Raw genomic sequence first — 23,189 nt, forward strand, 5'->3', positions numbered from 1 at the left:
TCAGTTATCAAAACCTTAGAACATTGGTCGGCAACCTTTATAGTCGGAAGAGCCAAAACCCTCAAATTTTCAAAATTTCAGCGTTTGAAAGAGTCACATCCAAGATTTATTGTATTTGTTTTTAATAAAAAAAAATAATCGAAACATATGAACGCTCAATGGACATTAGGTTTACGAAAATAACTTTAAACCCATTAGTGATTTTTTCCAACTCTTGAACTCTTCTCTAAAATCTGTTTCTGATTGCTACTAAGTACATGGATTTTCTCCTGAATCGTAATCTCTTCTAATATGATTTGATTGTAAAGAAATGAATGTTTTAAATCCTTACTAAGCCTTCATGAATACTTTGCATGATGTTAAAGTGAAAGATTTGAACATATTTCCGAAAGCAAATTCTTGCGTGAGCTTCCATCACGTCGTATGAAATATCTTAAGAATTCACAGAAAACTGCAGCAAAACTTATCAAAACAACTAGAAAATTTGTATCTCACATATTGAATATGTTGTCTAGGCTATAATGATTCTAAATGGAAAGAAATTGCGACTAGTTTATGTCAGTTTTTATAATTTTTCGTAATAAAACTGTTTGTTTACATTTTGTTTCATACGACGTAATGAAAGCTCACGCGAAAATTATTTATTGTTCCTTCAGCAAAGAAAAGCTTTTAAAATAACAAAGTAAAGAGAAATAAATATTCTTTAAATTATCGTGGTTTTTTTAGCATTCCCCAGATAAAGCTAATCCTTTCCGAAATCCAGAAGTATGAAGTAAAATTCAACTAAATTTAATGTAGTCGAAAATTTAAATCTTCAAAAATTATGCTTTTGAGAACTAGTAGCATTTTTAAATTTCATGGCATCATGCGAACGTGTCTTCAGAATTTTATGCATATGGAAAATTCAAAAATCTTGTTTTATATTTTTTAACAATGCTAGCTAAAGCTGCTGCTGCTTGACCAGTATAAATTTGTAATACTATGATTTTGTAGCCTTCATAGAAAATTCTTGACAAAAAATAAAAAAAAACAATACATTTTAAATGGCAAACCTGTTCAAGGACACTTTTAAAGTTTCAAAACAAAAATAAATAAAAATAAATCAGCTATGATAAACTCTTAATCAAAAATGAAAAAAACTATGTCCGTTACTGAAACTTCGTTAAAAATAATTGCGCATTTGGTAAATATTGGATGCACGCATCACACAAGAATTTTAAATGTGTTCAAAGACTCAAGGATTTACATGTTTTTATTAAGTAGGGTAGGCTTCCAGAATTTTTCTGAACTTATCCAAGCAGGCTAATCCGGACATTTGGTTTCTTAATGTGAAATTCCAAACCTGGTAATAAACGGGCAAATCCAGCCTAAATCTAGATATTTTCCATAAAAAGGCAAGAGAAAAGCTGAATAAAGACACGAAAAATGATTTTTTTTAAGTCACATAAGCGAAAAATTACATGCGAATTTATTTCGCTAATACAAGCTGGATTATTAGGAACAATTAAAAATCTTGTAAAAATGGTGAAACATCCTGAAAAAACGGTTCTTTTTCCTCGATATCCAGGCAACTCGAACGGAATCGGCATTTTCCCATTTTTTCTTGGAAAATTTGGGCAAGCCCCTGGTAAACCGGGATATCTGGATTTTTTTTTGTTTCGATTATAGTCGTTTTACCATCATTAAGGCATTCGCGACTTTATCAACGTTACAGTTGGTGGATCGATATTGAAAAACTTATCCGGTACAACTGTGTTTGATGTTTACTTTTGGGTTCGAACTCGCGGAAATCTGCTCAGGAGGCAACAGACTTGCCAACTGAGCTATATCACAAGCCGGCAATCTGGAATGCTAATGAGATATTCAGAACATTAAAATTTGAATATTCAGGTACATTAAAATTATCTTTTTCAATTAAAATAAATATGATAGGATTGAGGTAGTTTTAGTAATATTTTTTTATGTTTTAACGAGATTAACAAGATTTAGGAAATTTCATCTGATTTATTTTCATAGAGGACAAAAAAGTGATAGCGGGTGCTGAAAATGTAAAATTTGATGAAGGTCAAGATGTTTTATAACAAAACAGAGGCTATCTAAAAACTACTTTTTTGAAAACGATAAACATTGGAATTCCTGTATTTGTGTTCGACTGATTGATTGTATTTTGATGTATATTTTTACATAAGTTTAGGAAATAAATAAATTTATTTAAGTTTTGTTGTTTTAAAACAACAGTTAGATATTCTTTGCATTTACGGTGAATGATAAATTAAATCTTGATCTCTATGCTGATGCTTCAATAACACTAAGAAACTAAAAATTGTAAAATTATGCTTAATAATGGTATTTTGCCATTTTGCTCTTTTCGCATGTTCCTACATTGAAGGCCATTTTAATATTCTCTTCTGAACTTATGAAAATCCGTGTGCTAGGTCGCAAGATTCAATTATTGCCTTTGCACGATTTTATAAATACCTATTTGATTCAAAAATATAATAGGTAATACTAGCGCAGTGATCTAAAGTGCCGCAGCTTTACATCAAAAGAGCCGCAGGTTGCCGACCTATGCCTTAGAACAATTAATATATTTTCTTAATTCCCGAAATATGTGAAAATAATGTTCTCTCATCATCTTTTCCTTCATGTTTTCATCATTCCGCACTGTTGAGAATTTTTTCGAGAAAAAAACTTTTAAAAAATTTTAAGATTAAGCGGACAATACAAGCCAAAATTGAATAGTCACGTAACTAAATCTCGGTAGTATTTGAATAATTTGATTCTTATTAATGATTTGACATCTTCACGAACAATCGATCTAAAGAGCGCTAACTAATAATATAATATTGAAATTGATTCACCTAAATTCTATTTATTTTATGTTCTTTTTAAATTTGTACTCGACTCCTTGATTTTTTCTCTACAAGTGGTAAATCCCTGTTTTTTTTGCATTGAGTTGCTCAACTATGTTGTCGAAATCATTTAAAAATCCAAACCTTTACAGATATTAAAGCTATTTTCGTCAAAAAGATAGTTAAGTCTTAATATTAATTATCAATTAATTTTTGATTCTAGAATTTTAAACACATATAATAGATTTTCAAAATTTTATTTTGATACCACTGTGTAAAAGTTTGAAAGATTGCATAAGTATTGCAGGGCAGAAGGTTATATTAAATTGCATATAAATATTTAAGTGCAAACCATAAATTGCATGAAAGTTTATATGTAAAATAGCATTTTTGTCTTTTTGTGTGGTCTTTATTCTTTCTGATTGAGTTTTAATCTTTATATAATGCTATCAAAGAGTTATATAATTTAATTATCCTTACATAGACTATTTTAAATAATTTGAAATAATTGAACATCCTACGAGTACTAAATTATGTCTCATTTTTATGGGAAAAATTGAAAATTAAAATATCTCATCTTGATATAATTTTGTTTTTCTCTTCTGATCGGATACAGAAAAGTAAACTCCACTGTCCGTGTTCGCTGAGTTGGCTCGAGAGCTCCGGGAATACCTGTGTGCAGCAGCACGCCCAGTACAGTTCATAAAAAAAACTGGACATTAAAAGACGATGTACAACAGCATAAAAACCCGAGAAAATTGATTACTCCTGGGAACATCGCGGCGGAAATTTGTTCTCGTTCCAGGTCCAAATCCAGTCGCCTGTCATTGGGGATGTCGCGGCCTGGTGTTCCGAAAGTGGAAGGAGGAGGGCCGAAAAAAGTTTTCCTTCTCTGGACCGACCAGGTTGCTATCTCTGCTTTGAACATGTACACACCCAAATTCTGTCCCTCGCTGTTGTTGATAGCCTGTCTATATTGTCAACTCATGCCAATCAAAATATCTCGAAGGAATACGGATAGATTCGGAGAGGGACAATTGAGGGTGTTTTTTCTTACCTTTAAATAGCCTGTAGAAGCTTTTTTAAACATTTCTATAGTGATTAATCCAAACTTTTTTTTTATTCGATCATAAGGATTTTAACACCAGGATGTCATTCATTCCTCATGCCCAATTAATTCAAACGAGAAAAACATTTTTTTTAGATAAATATTACAAATGGGCTCACTATAACTAAGTCCATTGATTAATGCAATCAAAAGCTGATATTTTGTAAAGTAATAGAAGGTGTTTCTTCGAAACGATGAAGCACTCTCCTCCTCAGCCTCTGTATTTTACAAGATCTGTTCTGAAAAGTTACAACAAGCTGAAGCACTGAAGTAAGTACTTATGTATGTTCCTACTTTAGAGCTTGCAACATTTCCATTTTCGCCGGTGCCAGTTAAGGCGCGTTGCTGTTCGTTTGTGAATGGGTTTTCTTCTAATTGCTATCGGTACAAGAACTCATCTCTCTGATTTGCACAAAAATGAATCAAATGCTTTCTTCATTTGCGAACATTCAAACTCAATGGGCATTTCGTGTCAGAATCGAGCAAGTCCGCCCAATTGATGCATACTAATTCTCCTCGGCCAGCCCGACAACGGAAGCTCGTTTTCTCGTTCTCGATCTGCCTGGCAAACATCAGGCCCGGTCCATTGACTAGTTAGCAAAGGTACTAGTTCAGTTCCATCCGACTTTCGGCCATTCAACCGAATGGCATTTCTCAGGCCCGGAGAACATTCTCCGGTGGATTCGAGACTTGAAATGGAATATTTGAATGAACAATAAATTTTAATTAAATTATCCAAACGAAATGATACTTGAGCTGGCATTCGATCGGGATGGTACTTGAGTTGCACTTCAGAGCGCTCGCTCCGGCGAAAGTGTGTAGTTACTGAAATCTGCGAAAATGAAAATATGATTCTAGGACGTCCCTTGAGCCTGGTGGGAATGCTAGAACGTGTAATCCTTTTTCGATTCTTCCAGTTTTTATAACATTCTTCAAAGCATAAATATCAGCACTCAGACTTAAAATATTTATTTCTTGGGAAAACGTAACACAATTTATTTGAGATTTATCGTCAAAAAACAAATTTAAACTCAACAAGTCCTAACGTGAGGAATGTGATAATTTTCTAGCTGCAGTCGTCGCATGTCGAATGAAAGTTTCGTTTGGGTACCTTTGAATTATGGCTGGCAACTGGCTGGGGCAGCTCTCGAGGAGGCTGGCCAAGCTAATGCCGGCAGCTGATAGTATTTTGTTCACTCGGTTCGGTCTTCAAGATCTTATAAATATTTTTTTTTTCGGATCCCTTCACTTTCCCAGCCAAAAGTATCGACTTTCGGTTGGGGTTTTGCCTGAAGCACGTCTCGTTTGGAGTATTGTACACGTTAAATCGTTCAGAATTTATCAAGAAGGTAGCTTGTTTAAAAAACTTAATGACTTAAGTGTCAAAAATATCACAATCAGGCTTATTAAAATTTCAGTTATTGTAAAACATATGTATGAGGATTGACTGATGGATCTATTCATTGGTAATATAGATTGAACAACAAATTCAATCATGTATTCATTCATGTATTCATTCATGTATTCATGCATACATTCATTCATGCACACATTCATTCATGCATACATTCATTCATGCACACATTCATTCATGCATACATTCATTCATTCATTCATTCATTCATTCATTCATTCATTCATTCATTCATTCATTCATTCATTCATTCATTCATTCATTCATTCATTCATTCATTCATTCATTCATTCATTCATTCATTCATTCATTCATTCATTCATTCATTCATTCATTCATTCATTCATTCATTCATTCATTCATTCATTCATTCATTCATTCATTCATTCATTCATTCATTTATTCATTCATTCATTCGTTCATTCATTCATTCATTCATTCATTCATTCATTCGTGCATTGCTTCGATATTATTGACCCTTTGTCTCGCCAATTAGTTATTTTTTTCAAAACCATTTCGCCAGTTTTTTTCTAACATATGTTCTAATTTTGTTACCATTTAACTGTTCATATAAATCCTTTCGTTGATTAGGTTATATGGTTGCATTTTGGACTGAATTCGTGATTTATTTTTATTTACTAATTGTGCTAATGCTTTTGGAAACATATTTATCCAAAATCTTTTGTAAGAGAACTTTATAATAGAACGCTAAAAGCTTATCTTTAAACATCTAATGGACGCCAGAAAAAAAGCCCTTCAACTGCCAAATCAGCTTGTCATCCAGAGCAAATCTTTGATCCATTCGGGGAAAGTACGTAATAACGTTTACAAGCTTTTCCTAGGACATAAAACACGCTACCGAACCTACGCTCGTTCCACATTGAGCCACCACCAGCAGCAGACGGATGAAGGTTTTTCAACTGGTACAACTTTTTGTCGAAAAGCGAAATAAGCAAACACATAAAAATAAATATTCATTTTATCTCGCAACCCAGTGAGAGAGACAGAGACTTTTCTGCCGTCTTCAACAAGCGCGCACATTCGTTGGAATTGGTAATTAAAACAAGCTCGCGTATCTTACCAATTATGGAAATTTCCTGAAAAATTTGCCTCATCATTCGGAGTGCTCGACGACTGTCTCAATTCCCTCATTAATAACCTCTAAGCAATCTCGCACTCTCCTCTGAAGAAACTTCTTCTCCATCTCCTTGGTTTTCGTCTTAATCTCCATGCTTGTGCTACTCCTACTTGTTCTTGTTTCGTTGAATTTTCAACCCGTTTTTCCGACTTCGCCGCCTGAAGCGATATCATTTCCGACCCTCTATGGAAACGTATGCGGTTTTTGGTTTTTTTTGCCGCGCACTTGCTTGGGGAGGAAAGAAGAGTTTTTCCTCCATTGGAATGGAAGCATAAATGAGTGCGTATAACGTCGTCAACGCAGTTTTGAACAGCATCAATTTATCATGGGAAAAAGCTTTTGCATAAGATCGATTCGAGTAGAGAAGTTAGAAAGGTTTAGGAGGTGGTAAGAAAGTTCCCTCATGATGATCATTATAACAATTGTTTAATCATGCCAACAAAAGGGCTTTAAATTTTGTAAATAGAAAAAAAAATACGAATAGTGTTCGACAAAAAGGAAATATATTCATACATACCGTCAAACGGAGCATCATGCAACAGCAGGGTTAGATGCAACATTTGTACAACACTTATTCAATTATTATTTTTATTTAATGTAATAAAGTTTTCATTCAATAATAAAAAAAAAAGATTATTACATAGTTCCTCACATCGTGAGATAGTTTTCCAAAATTTTTGATTCTCAAAGAAAATTAAAAAATCGAGGAACATACGTTCAAGTTTAAAAAAAATTTCATACTGTAAAAAACTTAACCCAGTATGACGGTTTGGCTGAATGATAGCACCTAAAACTTTATTTTGCTTAACTTAATCTTTACCAACACTTTTCATGCAAACATATATTTCAGACAATCGCCATTTTTTTTTAAAATAAATATAAAGTTATAAGTATGGGCTAAAATGCTTCAAAATGTTAATGATGTGATAATTTGTATTTGTATTTGAATTAGAAATTCCATCTGACAGTATTGTCTACATGAATAGAAAACGAGGAAAAGAATCTAACTAAACTTACATAGTGATACTTGCTAACTGATTACTATTCCTAACTTTAGTCCTAAAAACATCAGTTGAAATATGAAAATCATACAGGTCGAAAAAATGATTGAACACTTTAAACATAGCTCGAAGTGGTTCCTGCTGTCCGTAGTTGGTTCGCTGGAAATCGATGCGCAGAAATTCTCTACCTCTTAGGATCCGTGGTCTGATGTTGATGTTGATTTGATGTAATAATCCGGGACAGTCAATTTCGTTGTCAATGAGTTTTTTAATGAAGACAGCTCGTGCAATTATGCGCCTTTCGGAGAGCGTTTCCATTCCTATCAATAAACATCGGTGTTTATAATCAGGAAGAGTGTCAGGATTGTTCCAGGGTAGAAATCGGAGGGCGAATTTGACGAATCTCGATTGGACTGCTTCGATACGCTTAGCCCAGTATGCTGTGTAAGGACTCCATACAACCGATGCAGTTTCCAAGTTGGATCGTACAAGAGAATAGTACAGAGATCGTAGGCAGTAGGGATCTTTGAATTCTTTGGAAATCCTTGTGATGAATCCGAGATTTCTATTGGCTTTAGCTATGATGCTGGCGTAATGCTCATGGAAAGTCATTTTCTCGTCAAGGATGACGCCAAGATCCTTGAAAGATGAGACCCTATCCAACGGAGTATTCGTAATTTTATAAGACCATGCAATAGGGTTAGATTTCCGAGTAAAGGAGATGATGGCGCACTTCGGGATGCTGATGGTCAGATGGTTGTTAGAACACCATTTGGCGAACAAATCAATGTATTCTTGTAGTCTTAGACAGTCAGCTTCATTTTTTACCACATGAAATAGTTTCAGGTCGTCCGCGTAACCTAATCGGCATTCGGCAGGAAGCATCAGCAACACATCATTGAAAAAAAGTGAGAAAAGAAGAGGGCCGAGATTGCTGCCTTGTGGCACGCCTGACTCATTGAGGAATGCAGAAGAAGTTTGGGTTCCTAGTTTTACAGACAGTTGTCTGTTTTTCAGATATGATGCCATCCACGAAACAAACGTTTCCGAAAAGCCCAATCTGTTCAGCTTGGCAAGGAGCAGGTTGTGGCTGACACGGTCGAAAGCAGCTTTGAGATCCGTGTAAATAGTATCTACTTGGAATCCTTTTTCAATAGATTTGATGCAGTATGAGGAAAACTGGGTCAGATTTGTGCTAATTGATCTACCTGGGAAAAATCCGTGTTGGTCGCTGGAGATATAAGCTTTGGCTTCGCGCATAATGGTTTTAGATATCAAGATTTCAAACAGTTTTGACCCAACACAGAGAGATGTGATTCCTCTGTAATTTTGAACATTCTGTTTGTTACCTTTCTTGTGAACTGGAAACATGGATGATTTTTTCCATTGTGCTGGAAACGTGGATGAGATCAATGATCGGTTTATAATCGACATCAGGGGCGTGCAAAGTTGTAGAGCACAGTTTTTGTAAACTGTGGCTGGTATGGCGGCAAGAATTTGGTCAGCAGAATATCTCGGTAATTGTATATCCAAAGCGTTCACTGGCACAAATGTTAAGGCTTGCTCAAGACTTACATCGTCAAATAGCGCATTATGTGTGAAAACACTGGAAAAATGTTTCGCAAAAAGTTCACACTGGCCATCAATCGAATCACAAACTTCGTCATTCAAGTGCATTCTTGTGGGCAAACCGGTTTCCTTTCTTTTCTCGTTCACAAACGACCAGAATTGTTTCGGGTTTCGCTTCAAATTTGCCTGCATGCGGATCGAGTATCTTTTGTAAAGAGTTCGGTTGTATTTTTTGTAATCGTTACTTGCTTTTATAAATGCCGATTTCGAATAGGCATTCTTATGAAGGCTATAATATCTGAGAGCAGCAGCTCTTGTACGCTTCAGTGTTGCTAAAGTTCGGTTAGACCAGGGGGGTTTACGTTTTGCATGCTGAGGTGGGGTGGTTAACGCAAGTAGCTGGTTAATTTTTGTCGTAAAAATAGATACTGCCTCGTCAAGAGATTCAGTTTGGTCAATGCATTGCCAGTTGATATCACGCAAAGCAGCATTAAGAGCTGCAAAATCGATTTTCTTCAGATTCAAAGATTGTTCGAGAGTAGGATCGCAAAATTCAATCGCTAAATCGAACGTTAAGTCAACTGTTATGACAGGATGGTGGGCGTCAATAGGGGTCAGTGCCTCAGGCGCCGATCCAACCACGCAATGGTGAGAAGCCGCATCGTTCACAAAAAGGAGGTCCAATGTTCGATTGTTTGAATTTTTGGCCGAATTAATTTGCTTCAAGTTCATCATTGCCATTCGATCTATCATTAACGAGCTAGAAGCAGATAGCGAAGATGTTCCAAGATCAGGATAAGAATCACCGTTTGAATGCGGCACCCAATTTAAATTCGGTTGATTAAAATCTCCGAATAGCAAGCAATAGTCGCGGTAACGGATTTTGTCACGGATCTCGGAAGCCAAGTCCATGTACGATTCCATTACTGATTGAACGCCAGCAGTGTCAGGGCTCATGTAGACGACGCCGAAGAAAACATCGCATGATGACGTAATAATTTTCGCCCATAGCATCTCCAGATCGGTGTGTATGGAAACCTGCAGTGAATTCCACCTATTGGCTACCGCAATAAGAACGCCGCCACCACGACGTTTTCCTGTTGTGAGCGCATCTCGATCGTTACGATATACGTCATAAACATCTCCGAAGAGCTGCTGTGAGAAGATTTCGTCGTTCAGCCAGGTCTCGGTGAGAACGATGACGTCGTAGTCGGCCTCGCGTGCTGATAGATAGAAATCATCTATTTTGGTGCGGAGACCCCGAACGTTCTGATAGTAAACAGAGAGAGCGGGATGGTTGTCCGGAGCGATGAGATCGTATGATGATGCGCAAGAGATTTTCTGCAAGATGGGCTCATTTAATTGACGCGTAGCTTCTGTGGTGAGTGCTTCGGCGGGACATATACTGTAAAAGCATTTACCTGGAGAACCAGGGGAATCGACTGGTTTTACGAGAGACATCTCTACGGTGTTTGCCGGACTCATGGGTGACCTTTCTGGGAGTCCAGGGGAATCGTTGCCGTCGGAGAGAAATTCATTCATGGGATCCATGATAACATCAGCTTGCTGCGAGGTGCTGCATTGTAGACCGTCGTTTGGAAGAAGATTTTCGATTGCGTTGCGAGGAGATGGTTGCTATATGGGAACAGAATAATCTGTTCGATGTTTCGTTGCTTTCAGTCTGCGCTGGTAGATAGGGCATTCGTTTGACCAAGCAGAATGTGCTGTGTTGAGAAGTTGATCGTTCGGTGGCTGGGTGTTTTTGTTTGTAAGATCGCAGTTGATGCATTTCTCGAAAGTTGATTCACATTTTGAAATAAGATGTACTTCTGCGCATCGCGGGCAGCAGGGAGGTTTACTGCAGTGTTCTGATATGTGACCATATTCAGAACAATTGTAGCAGCGTCGGACATCAATTTGCTCAGACACGCGACATCGGCTCCATCCAATATTCACGCCTTTGAGTTTCAGAAGTAGTTCAAAAGTTAAAGTATCGGGCTCAATAATAGCGTACATGCGATCTACTAGTTTGTTGTGTTTGGCGATTTTGATAATATTTAAGGTTGCTGAATCTGGTATGTTGTTCTGCTGTTTCAAGAAATTTATGAGTGAGGATGCATCTATGTCCGCAGTGAAACCAGAGATGTTGAGACGAGGTTTTAAAGGTGTTCGCAATTCTGACTCGTATTTTTCCGAAAGTGTACTTTTAACGGTGCATAACAATTTCTGAGCAGACTCAGCTTAAGCACATCGAATAGCTAAGTCTCCACTTGGAAGTGACCGCGCATATTTGACTTCAAACTCGATTGGATCAAGGGAGCTTTGAATCTCGGATTTGGTAGTTTCACCATTCTGGGTGACTTTTGGTTTAATGATGACTGTCTGGGCGATGCGGGCCAGCCCTGTGGGTCTGACGCGTTGTATGTTTGTTACTGATGGTGAAGGCGACGGAGGAGGAGCGGAGGAGGTGATCCGAGGCAACTGCATGGTTGTTTTGCAAGGTTGAGGCTGTCGTTGCTTCCCTGAGCGCAGCTGACCCGCAGAGGGAAGTGAAATCTTAGGAGTGAGCGATGCTGTGTTAATCAGGCGAGTTTTAGGAGTGTTCGTATTGTTTTGAACAACTGGGGAAAAAGTCGGCGCAGTAGTGTTAAGGCGATTGAAGTGTCGAGAAATTTCCAGCAGAAGTTCGTTTTTTAAACTGTCAATTTTAATTTGCAGTGTGTTGACGAGCTCAGAGTGTTTGTTGTTCAGCTGATTCAACGAAAAATTCTTCTTATTACAATTTGTGCAGACATACCTCAGTGAAGAATTTTCTCTAAGCGCAGTCAGGCCGGAGTTTGTGAGCCCGGAACAGTGTGAGTGGGAAACAAATCCACAGCAACCAATACATCGAATACGATCTCTATCGAAGGTTTTTTTGTTGCACACAGAACACAACATGATGGTCTCCATGCTTTGCCGGATTATCAGGCTTTGCACACACAAGGTAGGTGATCCAGATCTAGTACCGCAATAACACAACAGGAGTGATTAGCTGCATTATGTGTAATATTATCATAAATCACATTAAATGCGAGAGAACTCCACCGAGAAGCTATTTTACACTACGCTATGAGCACAGCGATACCGTTATCAATATTTATTGCGCGATTTTACACGGATAAATCATCTATTTAATTCGCCGTAAAAAAGTCAACAAGTACACGATACAGTGTTGCCAGAATTAATCAAAGATTTACCTTTAAAATCTCTTTCCCATGTACTGGAACATGATTGTTTTGCATCACGCGTTTGTTTATTTCAAAATTTCATCCATCCAAACGTTAATTGTATGATTTCAGCTAGTAAATTTGTGCAGTTGGTGCTTTATGCGTGATGACATCACAAATATATCAAAAACTAAAAATTTAAAAAAAAATCATTTGATTTTCTATTAAAAACTAAGTTTGTTGCAACTTTTTTTTCTAGGTAGGGTGCAAATCGCATGTTTTTGTAAATTTAAAAATAACAGGTTATACAGCAATTTTTCAGGCTTCGTAAATTTGATGATGTAAAACTTTTGATGTACAAGCTGTATGATTTTCTGTGGACATTAAGTTTTAAGAAGCCGTTGAATTTAAAAAGTGTTGCATGATGCTCCAGTTGACGGTATCTTACGTTTTGTAGAGATGACGTATAATTTTGAAGAAAATTATAATGCGGCTTCGATAGGCATACAGACACTACAGAACGTTGTACACAGCAAAAATTATTTCCTGTAAAATTACGCAAATGTCCTGTAACAAAAAAAGCAGGACATTTACCGTAATTTTACAGGTCGAAAACATGATTACGTGACGTTTAATTTTCAGTGTTCAATTTTTTTACAGGACATTTGCTGTAATAATAAATGGAACTTCGTTAACTTTCAAGGAAAACAATTCAAAATTACAGGTTTTGTTAATTGCGGGTGATTTATTTTAAAGGTTGCAGTTTTCAGTGACACGTGATAGTCAAAATTTTTTTCTGTGTATGCAAATTGCATTGCACACAAGATATGATGTCTAGATTTCTGTGATCAACTTGGAAACAAAGATTGTTTTGCCATACACATGCGTTTCTCTTATCAATTCTAGCTTTATTACATAGATATTCGAAACACCTTCAAATAAATATTCAAATTCTTTTTGGGTTTTATTTTCTTTACAGTAATCATATGAAATATCTCGAAGTGCCAACCCAAGTAATCAAAAGTCATATACACCTAGGTTTTTTTTTACGCGGTTTTTTTTACACGGTTTTTTTTACACGGCTTTTTTTACACGGTTTTCGGGAATTAACACGGTTTTCGCGAATTAACACGGTTTTTGAGAGAAAATATTCTAAGTCCTTTTCAAAGGAAAACACTTAGAATCTTTTTGAAGTTGGGAAAATCTTAGCTCTGAGACTAAGAACGTGAAACATGAGACCCCTGAGACCTGAGACATGAGACTTGTGACCTGAGACCTGAGACCTGAGACCTGAGGCCTGAGACCTGAGACATTAGACCTGAGACTTGAGACCTGAAATATGAGACTTGAGATCTCAGACACGAGACATTAGACCTGAGACATGAGACCTGAGACTTGAGACCTGAGACATGAGACATGAGACATGAGACATGAGACATGAGACATGAGACCTGAGACATGAGACATGAGACATGAGACATGAGACATTAGACATGAGACATTAGACCTGAGACATGAGACATTAGACCTGAGACCTGAGACCTGAGACATGAGACCTGAGACATTAGACATAAGACCTGAGACCTGATACATGAGACCTGAGACATGAGACCTGAGACATTGGACTTGAGACATGAGACCTGAGACATGAGACATGAGACATGAGACATTAGACATTAGACATTAGACCTAAGACATGAGACATTAGACCTGAGACATGAGACATTAGACCTGAGACCTGAGACCTGAGAAATGAGACCTGAGACATTAGACATGAGACATAAGACCTGAGACTTGAGACCTGAGACATGAGACAAGAGACATTAGACTTGAGACATGAGACATTAGACCTGAGACATGAGACATGATCCATTAGACATAAGACATGAGACATGAGACATGAGACATGAGACCAGAGACATGAGACATGAGACCTGAGACCTGAGACCTGAGACATGAGACCTGAGACATGAGACATGAGACATGAGACCTGAGACTTGAGACATGAGACATGAGACATTAGACCTGAGACATTAGACCGGAGACTTGAGACCTGAGACATGCCTCATGTCTCATGTCTCATGTTTCATGTCTCATGTCTAATGTCTAATGTCTAATGTCTAATGTCTAATATCTAATGTCTAATGTCTAATGTCTCATGTCTCATGTCTCATGTCTCATGTCTCATGTCTCATGTCTCATGTCTAATATCTAATGTCTCATGTCTCAGGTCTCAGGTCTCAGGTCTCAAGTCTCGAGTCTCATGTCTCATGTCTCATGTCTCATGTCTCATGTCTCATGTCTAATGTCTAATGTCTCATGTCTCAGGTCTCAAGTCTCATTACAATGTCTCATGTCTCATGTCTAATGTCTAATGTCTAATGTCTAATGTCTCTTGTCTCATGTCTCAGGTCTCAGGTCTCAGGTCTCAAGTCTCGAGTCTCATGTCTCATGTCTCATGTCTCATGTCTCATGTCTCATGTCTCATGTCTCATGTCTCATGTGTAATGTCTAATGTCTAATGTCTCATGTCTAATGTCTAATGTCTAATATCTAATGTCTCATGTCTCATGTCTTATGTCTCAGGTCTCATGTCTCAATTGTCAGGTCTCAAGTCTAAGGTACCAGTTCGCAAGTCTCAGATCTCAGGTCTCATGTCTTAAGTATAAAGTTTCAAGTTTCAGGTCTCAAACCTCATGTCTCAGGTGTCAGGTCTAAAGTGTCTAGTTACATGTCTTATTGTTTCAAGTTTCAAAGCTGCATAAATTTAAAGTTCTTTTTTTACACGGTTTTCCGCAATTAGCACGGTTTTTTTTACACGGTTTTCGGGAATTAACACGGTTTTTTTTTTACACGGTTTTTTTTTACGCGGTACGTATATCAGTGTAAAAAAAGACCTAGGTGTACTTACTACTTAAATGAGACTTTAAAAGTTACATATTGACTGACAAAGAAAACCAATTGCCCAATCCCCTTGAGTGAACTATGGGTACTTATTGATGAACTTTAACGTCTCTAAAGCGAATTTATGTACATTGTGTGTGATTTGTTTTGTCCAATTCCCATTAGTGAACTATATGTACCTACTCATTAATGAACTTGAAGGTTGCAAAAGTTTAGTCAAAACTTAAGTGAAAAAAGGGCACACAAATACTCAAAACGGGATTTTCTCAGTCACAAAATGTGCATTGAGTTGCTCTCTTCCTGGCTGCCTGGCTTCTGGTTGGGCGGGTGCGCCTGCAAATCATACCACCACCTCGAGTTTTAGTTTCTGTTAGTACCATGTCTAGGCATGGCCTTGTGGTAGCATGTTCGATATTCACCACGAAGTTCGGGGTTTTATCCCCATCTAGGCAAGTTTTCTTACATAAGTAATCTGATAATTTGAGAGACTATTCTGTTGCGATATATGTATGTAGGAAATGTAGGAAAGGAGCAATCGAGTAGCAAATTTCGCTAATCTCGACAAACCGCAATTTGTCGAGTTTGGAATCCGGCGCGTGGCATCATGGGGGCACCATGTATTGTACATTTTTTTGTTGGGGAGAGGCCACTGCGACCAGTTGTTATATCTTGCTTCCAGATACACTTTCACTATTGATAAGTGGAAAGTGAACACTGGTTGAGCATTTGATGAGCACACGTATATGTTAAATCCTAAACGCAACCTTACGTTACATTAGTTCACACTAGAGATCCTAAGTACAACGTTATGTGCCCCAGAAAGATCCGTCCATATCTATGCTCTCAGGCGTACAAGCTTCCTGAAGTGGTAGCTAGCATGCTCTTAATGCTAAAACCGCCAACCTGTTACATTTGAATTTTTCGATACGTTTTTTGAGTAAATGCGCAAACTATTTAATTTTTACCCATTCCCTTTCAAACAATTAATAGTGTGTACACACGAAAAGCATCCCTGATGTATAAAATTAAACATAAAAACACCGAACCAAAACAACCGTACGAACTTGGAATCTTCTTGGCTTGTCAGCCAGACATCGAGTAGACGTCTGCCAGAAGAAACGTCAGTGAAAAACGTCACCCATGACAAATTTATTCTTCACGGTTGGCACAACTGAACGAGAGACGACCAAATTTCCGGGAAAAATTTTCATTCGCCCAGTAAGATCGACGCTGTAAAGTTGTGTGCCGGGTACGTTATTAAGGCTCACATGCTGCTGGTGGTGCGAGCACCGCAGCATTGTGTGACGTGTGTGTTGTGGAAAATTCCACGAAAAGCCGCCGAAAATAAAACGCCGATCGCAGAAAGCGATTCTTTCTGTCTCTGAAGAGAAAAACAGGCGTAGCGCACTAAACGAATTGGAGGCTACGCGCGTTAAACGAGGCCAAAAGCGATTCTCCGGAGGGAAAATTCGCGAAAGGCGCTAAATGGGAAAAGATCACACCGGTTACACGCGGTTACATTCGGCTCAGGAACGGACAGCAAGCTCGACAAGACACTAAAACGGGGTCGGAAGTGAGTAGAGGTCACATGGAGCGCACATCACAAATTATAACCCTACTTTTTCCGTCCCAATAGGACCCCTTTTTTTCTTGAAGGGCTTCGAATTCACCCTTTGTTGAGGGAATTTTGCCATATTTTCTCCACTGGATATTTGTACCGCAGCTTTCGTGCCGCGGATTTCAAATTTATTCCTTAGCTCAAACCGGAACCAACGTTGGAGCTTTGAATCGGATCTTTCGCCTATATTCGGACCCTTGGGTACCGGATCCGTTTGCGTCGGATCTGTGAGGTCAAGGCTTTCGAAATTTGCCGCAGTTTTAACAATTCGAGAGACGTCTTGAATCCTCGTCGCTTCCGGAAGCTGATCAACTGAGCTTCCGTGACTGAGATCCAATTGGAATCTGACGGGACCTTCGCACCAAGAATGAGCGTGACGAAGGATGGAAGAATCTTCGGGATGGCCATTCCGTCTTGTGGAAATTTTGGTGCAGATGACAGTACACCGGAAAGAAACGTTGTTGGATTAGATCGAGGCAGAATCGCTACATGCATCCCACTCACGCGCATGAAAGGTCCATATACCCAATTCATGCCTGACGTCATCAAGCGCCTCGTCGTTGTATTCATACGCGCATTCGATCGCACTTCCTCCGTCAACTTCCAACAACTGACGTGCATCGTTATGTCGCGCCCGTCGGCGGGTAGAACGCAGAAAGGAAACGTGAATCCTAGCCGTGAAAGTGAGCTTATGCTATGTGCGCCCTAGAGCATATTCTCTAGAGCATTCCTTGGGGAGAGCAGAACCCACAGTAAATAATCAAGAGCAAATGGTATGACCTGATGCCTAGGGTGCAATTGAGATGGAGAGTATTTTTTTTGCTGATGACATTAAAATCCACTTAGGTGACTTCAACGCAAAAATTGGCTCCGAAAACTAGGACCTTGAGCGCATAATGGGGCGCCATGGTCTAGGACAGATGAGCGAAACAACATGGTGATCGGTGGATCGCTCTTCCCCCATCGACCAGCACATAAGGTCACCTGGGTATCCCGAGATGGCCGAACAGAAAATCAAATTGACCAAATCTGCATCAGCCGAAAATGGAGAAGGAGCCTTCTTGATGACCGCAACAAACGAAGCGCAGACATTGCATCTGATCATCACCTCGTCCTTGGTGAGATACGACTGAGAGTCGCGCGTGTCCAGCGGCGAGAGGAGAAAGTCGGGTGTCGATACGACGTCCGCCGGTTGGAGAATCTAGAAATGAAAAGGGCATACGTTGAACAGTTAGAATCCCGAGCCTTGGAATTGCCGACAGACGTAACAGTCGAAGAAAAGTGGTGTGGAATCAAGAATACCTTTATCACGACGATCGGTATCGGTACTCTCGGTAAAGTTTGTGGAAGAAGAAGTGAATGGATGTCGGTTGAAACTTGGAGGATGGTCGAGGATCGAAGAAAGGCGAAAGTCGGAATTGAGCAGGCTTGTACCAGCAGGCATGCCAGCCAAAGCAGCCGCCCGCTTACGATATGCGGAGCTGGAAAAAGCAGTTAAACGAGCCTGTAGACGACACAAGAGAGCCTGGACAAACTCCCTAGCCGAAAAGGGAGAAAGAGCCGCCACCAATGGAGATATCCGATTACTTTATGACATTTCTAGCCGCCTCAGTGGTGCAAGGACTAATGCAAGAATTCCGCTAAAAGACCGAGCAGGTCAGTTATTGACCGATCGAACAGATCAGCTCAAACGATGGACTGAGCACTTCGAACAACTCTTCCGAGTCACGAATAGCGATGGCCAACAGAACCCGCAGCTCGAAGCGCCAACAGTAAGCCGCATTAATGGCGTCAACTCGAAAGTGTCCTCGCTGGCTGAAATAGAAGCGGCAATCGAAGACATGAAATCCAACAAAGCACCTGGGATCGAAAGCACCCCTATTTAAATGCTGAAAGCCGAACCTGACTTGTCAGCACAAATGTTGCATAGTCTTTTCGCTGACATCTGGGACACTGCAACATTCTCGGACGACTGGATACAAGGTATCCTCGTTAAGGTCCCGAAGAAAGAAGACCTAACAGAGTTGGGTATCTGGCGATGCATAAAGTTGATTTGTACAACCCTCAAAGTATTCTGCGAAGTGATCCTGAACAGGATTTAGGAGAAAATCGACGCTACACTCCGACGACAAAAAGCAACAAGCTGGATTCCGATCCGTTGATCATGTGTGGACCACATCACAACGTTACGAATCATACTGGAAAATATCAACAAATTCCAGGATTCTCTTCTGCTGGTGTTCGTTGATTTTGAAAAAGCATTCGATCGACTGAATCCCAAAAACATCTGGGCTGCTCTTAGACGACGAGGAGTCCCAGAGAAACTAGTCCATCTCTTCGAAGGCATTTTCGTGCAAGGTCTTGCACGACGGTGTCTTGTCCAAAAAGGCTTGTTTTGTTAGCATTGAATTACTGGCAAACAAAATTTAAAAAACAAATTTGTGAAATATTTTTTATGTCTGCATATCGAAATTATTCAATCAATTACCGACAAAAGTAATTAATTTTTTGATAAAGACAAAAGATATTTGAAATTCTTTGATTCGACCAAAGGTCTTTACACAGTCAAATTTTGGCTCGATTTCCAGCAAAAAAAAATTGCTGGAAACGTAAGCAATCCGAATTTTTGCTGGAATCCAGCAATCGGTTCTCTAATTGCTGGATTTTTCAGCATTCGGTTGTGTTCTTGTCATATTTGCTGAAAAATCAGCAATCGGTTTTTAAATTGCTGGACTCTCCAGCAAATGTTTGCTGGAAAATCAGCAATCGTATGGTCAAATGGGAGTATGTTTCTGAAAATATTCAAAATTGAAAAATGGAAGAAAATAATTGTTATTTATTGCTTCTCATATGCACAGCCAGCCTATTCAACATTAAAATATCGAATAAATTTTATACCAAATACAGCCGAATGTGTTGAAAGAAATAGCTGGTTTTCAGCAATTTAGATTGCTGATTTCCAGCAATTTGAATTGCTGAAATCCATCATCAATGTTTGCTGATTTTCCAGCAATTCAAATTGCTGGAAATTTTGCTGTAAAGTAAGCGGGACAGAAACCAGCAAAATTTAATAAAGTTAATACTATTGCTTAAGAAATTCTACCCTAATGTTATCTTAATAAGATGAGGATTTTATTGCATATAAGGTTGGTTTATTCCACTTATTCCAATTTATCGTTTTTTTTTTGCAGTATTTTTAACTTTCCCTCCCCCCACCACTTCCCTCGTTATGTTTCAAAACCAAGTGCCAAAAGAAGGATTTCAAATTATTTTCTGGCCTTTTTGAAAAATGTTATTTTAAAGGCGGCCCACCTACAAGATTTTAAATTTAAATTGACCCGTTGGTTCAAAAAGTTTCTCACCACTGATATAGTGCATTGTGTTCAATCATAGCTCACATTCCCTTCAAATGTCCACCATGCGAAAAAGTAATGATCAATTGACAAATTTTTACATTCATTTTGGATAAAGGTTGATTTGCAGAACATAATTCATTAAACCGAACCATGTATCCTCGCAAACTAATTTTAATTAAATGATTGAAAATTATTTACCTATGTTATGTTTTTAAATTTCTGACCAAGCTTTTCTATTGATACGTTTGCTGGACTTGTCAGTCCAAGATTTGTATTAACTTAACTCAAGCTTTTTTCACATTTTTCATGTGAATTTTGAATTTTGTCAATTTTTAAATGTAATTTTAGTATGAATGTCGTTTCAACGAATTTCTCCATGAATTTTTAATCGAAAGTAATTTTTGTTCTAAATTTAATTAATTGCTCAATAAGTTATTTGCTCTTCCTTTGGATTGATTTTAATTTTAATCGAAACATCCTTTCAACCACTCGAAAGTGACCATATGCAATTCCAACCTCCAAGTTCATATCCTTCCCCATGAAACGTTTTGGGACTGAACGAACAATTTGCGATAACCACATTCGATGTCGGTCGCTATGATGTAGGGATTAAAAGTTTCCCCTTAACTATATATGTTGGCAAGAAGAAAGCATTTGATTCGCATTCCTGTTGCTGCTGCAAAAACCCACCTCGAGTCAGTCAGTGTGCGAAGTGGAAGCAGTTGTTTATCTCTTTACGCCACTTGCGATCCCACGAGAGTGGTTGCGTTCCAGTTTGTTAGACACATCATCCCCCCTCACTACTCTCACTGCTGCTGTCATCCCCCCCTGACTACACACATGTAGCTATCGCCTTAGCCTTTTCCAAATCGTTCCCGTGTAGGACTAAAGGGTGTGTTGTTAGATGGCATCATCAAAGATTCAAATGTATTTCAGTCACTTTAGTTCCCGTGGCGTGGCGTGGCAGGCAGGCAGCCAACGACTCTCTGTCGTCCTGCGACATGAGTGAAGGGGTTCAGAAGTTGGGGGAGGACTGTGTTGTTTTGCTGTTGTCGTTGCTGTTGCTGCGCTGTCTTTGGTGCCAATCGTTGGAGCGAAACACACCCACCCACATACACACACATTCACATATGCGGGATGCTGCGGCTGTGCTTTGCATTCCGAAATTACGTGTGAACTTTCGACGCTGCTGAATGAGCCGTCCGTCGTCGTCGTCGTTGTTTTACCTTCATTCTGGTTCCGTTCCGCTTTTTGTTCCAACAGCAGCAGCAGCAGGATCCTGCTTTCCCTGAACTTACGATGTGATAAATAAATGTCTGCCGGAAGCAAACCACCCGCTGCTAAATAATGTATTAAACACGTGAACTTTGACTTAATTGTTATTCGTTTTTACGTCGGTGTTTGAATATTTTCGTTTTTCATGTGTAAAACAGTTGTTCTGACAAGACTTCGATTCGACAAAAATTGCAAAATATAATCAATTTATTGATGAATCATCAGTTAAAAAATATTCACTATTCTCTGTGGAATTTGAATCCACCTCTCTCAGAGACCACCTGGTATGTATGATCAAAACTGGTCATACAATTCTTTTTACGTATCCTGTCGAAGGATGCAGTACATGGGCCCTTGGGCGCAAGATGTGGATTAAAATCTCACTAGGGGACGGCAAATGATGATTTCACATGATTTTCAACAATAATTTTCATCAGCTCTACATATTTACAAATGCTTTAACACATGATAATAGATTCATTTCAACACACAATTTTCGCTGTCAGAACTTTTGAGTCAACACAGCTCACAGGACTTAATAAGAAAGATAGAATATTTTTTAAAAATAATTCTTTAAGTAGTAGATCACGAACTTACTCTAAATAATATTTAAGGTTGATTAATTCATAAATAAACTAGTAGTTTTGCAAGCACTGAGAAAGATCTTGAAATAGCAAAAAAAAAGGACCATCTAAATTTTAAAAGAATGTTAAAGCCTTCTGAATCAAATTTGAAGGCGAAAAATGAATGAAAATCTTCGGATGATGACTTTTTTTTAAATTTAAGTTGGAAATCACATGTTTTCAATTTAGAAAAAATTAAACTTTTTGTGGTTGGTTTTAAGAATAATATTTATTTAAGAGATAATCAAAACTTTATATGTTTTACGTAGGAATAAGTGGGATATCATGGGTCACTTTTTTCTTTGCTTCATATTTTCTTAATATAACAGATAAAATGAAAAAAAGGTTTGTTTTTCTACATTAATGTTGTATCATGTGACAGTTTTGTAATTTTGAAATAAACTATTTTCCTCAAGTTCTGACTGTTTTGAAAACAGCATTTTTTGGATTTTGACAAATCGTGGGGAATTGTGGGCCACCATATTGATCAAATAACATGAAAAGTTTAAGAGTTGATCAAAAATTGTATTTTCATAATTCATTTAATTATTTTAAAGCAATCCATGATAAGGAAATAAAAAAGAGGGTTTTGTATGACCGAAAAATTTCAAAAAGCTGGCTCGCGAACGTTTTGGAAAACATCATTGTAGGGAAAAAGCATTAGATATTGAGTACCATTTTTTGGATTATGCGGGTTTGTGATCAGGGTATATTGAATATATTGAAAGGGGCTAAGGATAATTTTTCATAATCACCCCACTTGGCCTTTCCACTTTACACCTTCAACGCTTATATTAAAAAGGAACCTTATTCAAGGTTACCGAAAAAAAAATCTGTGTTTTAATGAAAAACAGGTCTGACTTTCTGTGATTTTACCCATAAACTCTGTGATGGTTTCCTGTGATGAAAATAGCATAACTTCATAAAGTCATAAAAAATTTAGCCTTCTTTAAATTTTAAAATTTATGTTGACTACAAAATTTAAATTTTGACATACGATAAAAAAGTTAAAAAATTTGTGTAATTCAGGGGGTTCTAAGCTGGCCCACACAGTGTCCGTTTTTCAAATTTCGGCAATCGTTTTTAAAATAAATTTCTAACGTTAACTTCTTAAAAATCTGA

At 38.1% G+C, this 23,189-nt stretch overlaps 1 protein-coding gene across 1 annotated transcript; it reads right to left on the reverse strand.

Annotated features, from left to right (window-relative positions):
- Window positions 1-9,176: 9,176 nt before the first annotated feature.
- On the reverse strand, window positions 9,177-10,633 carry LOC129753190 (uncharacterized). The gene is made up of 2 exons (XM_055748990.1): window positions 9,328-10,633; window positions 9,177-9,268 (listed from the first exon to the last, which is right to left on the reverse strand). The coding sequence occupies exons 1-2, from the start codon at window positions 10,631-10,633 to the stop codon at window positions 9,177-9,179; spliced, it is 1,398 nt and encodes a 465-aa protein (XP_055604965.1).
- Window positions 10,634-23,189: the final 12,556 nt, after the last annotated feature.

The sequence above is a fragment of the Uranotaenia lowii genome, chromosome 3 (assembly GCF_029784155.1).
Source record: "Uranotaenia lowii strain MFRU-FL chromosome 3, ASM2978415v1, whole genome shotgun sequence".
NCBI lineage: Eukaryota > Metazoa > Arthropoda > Insecta > Diptera > Culicidae > Uranotaenia > Uranotaenia lowii.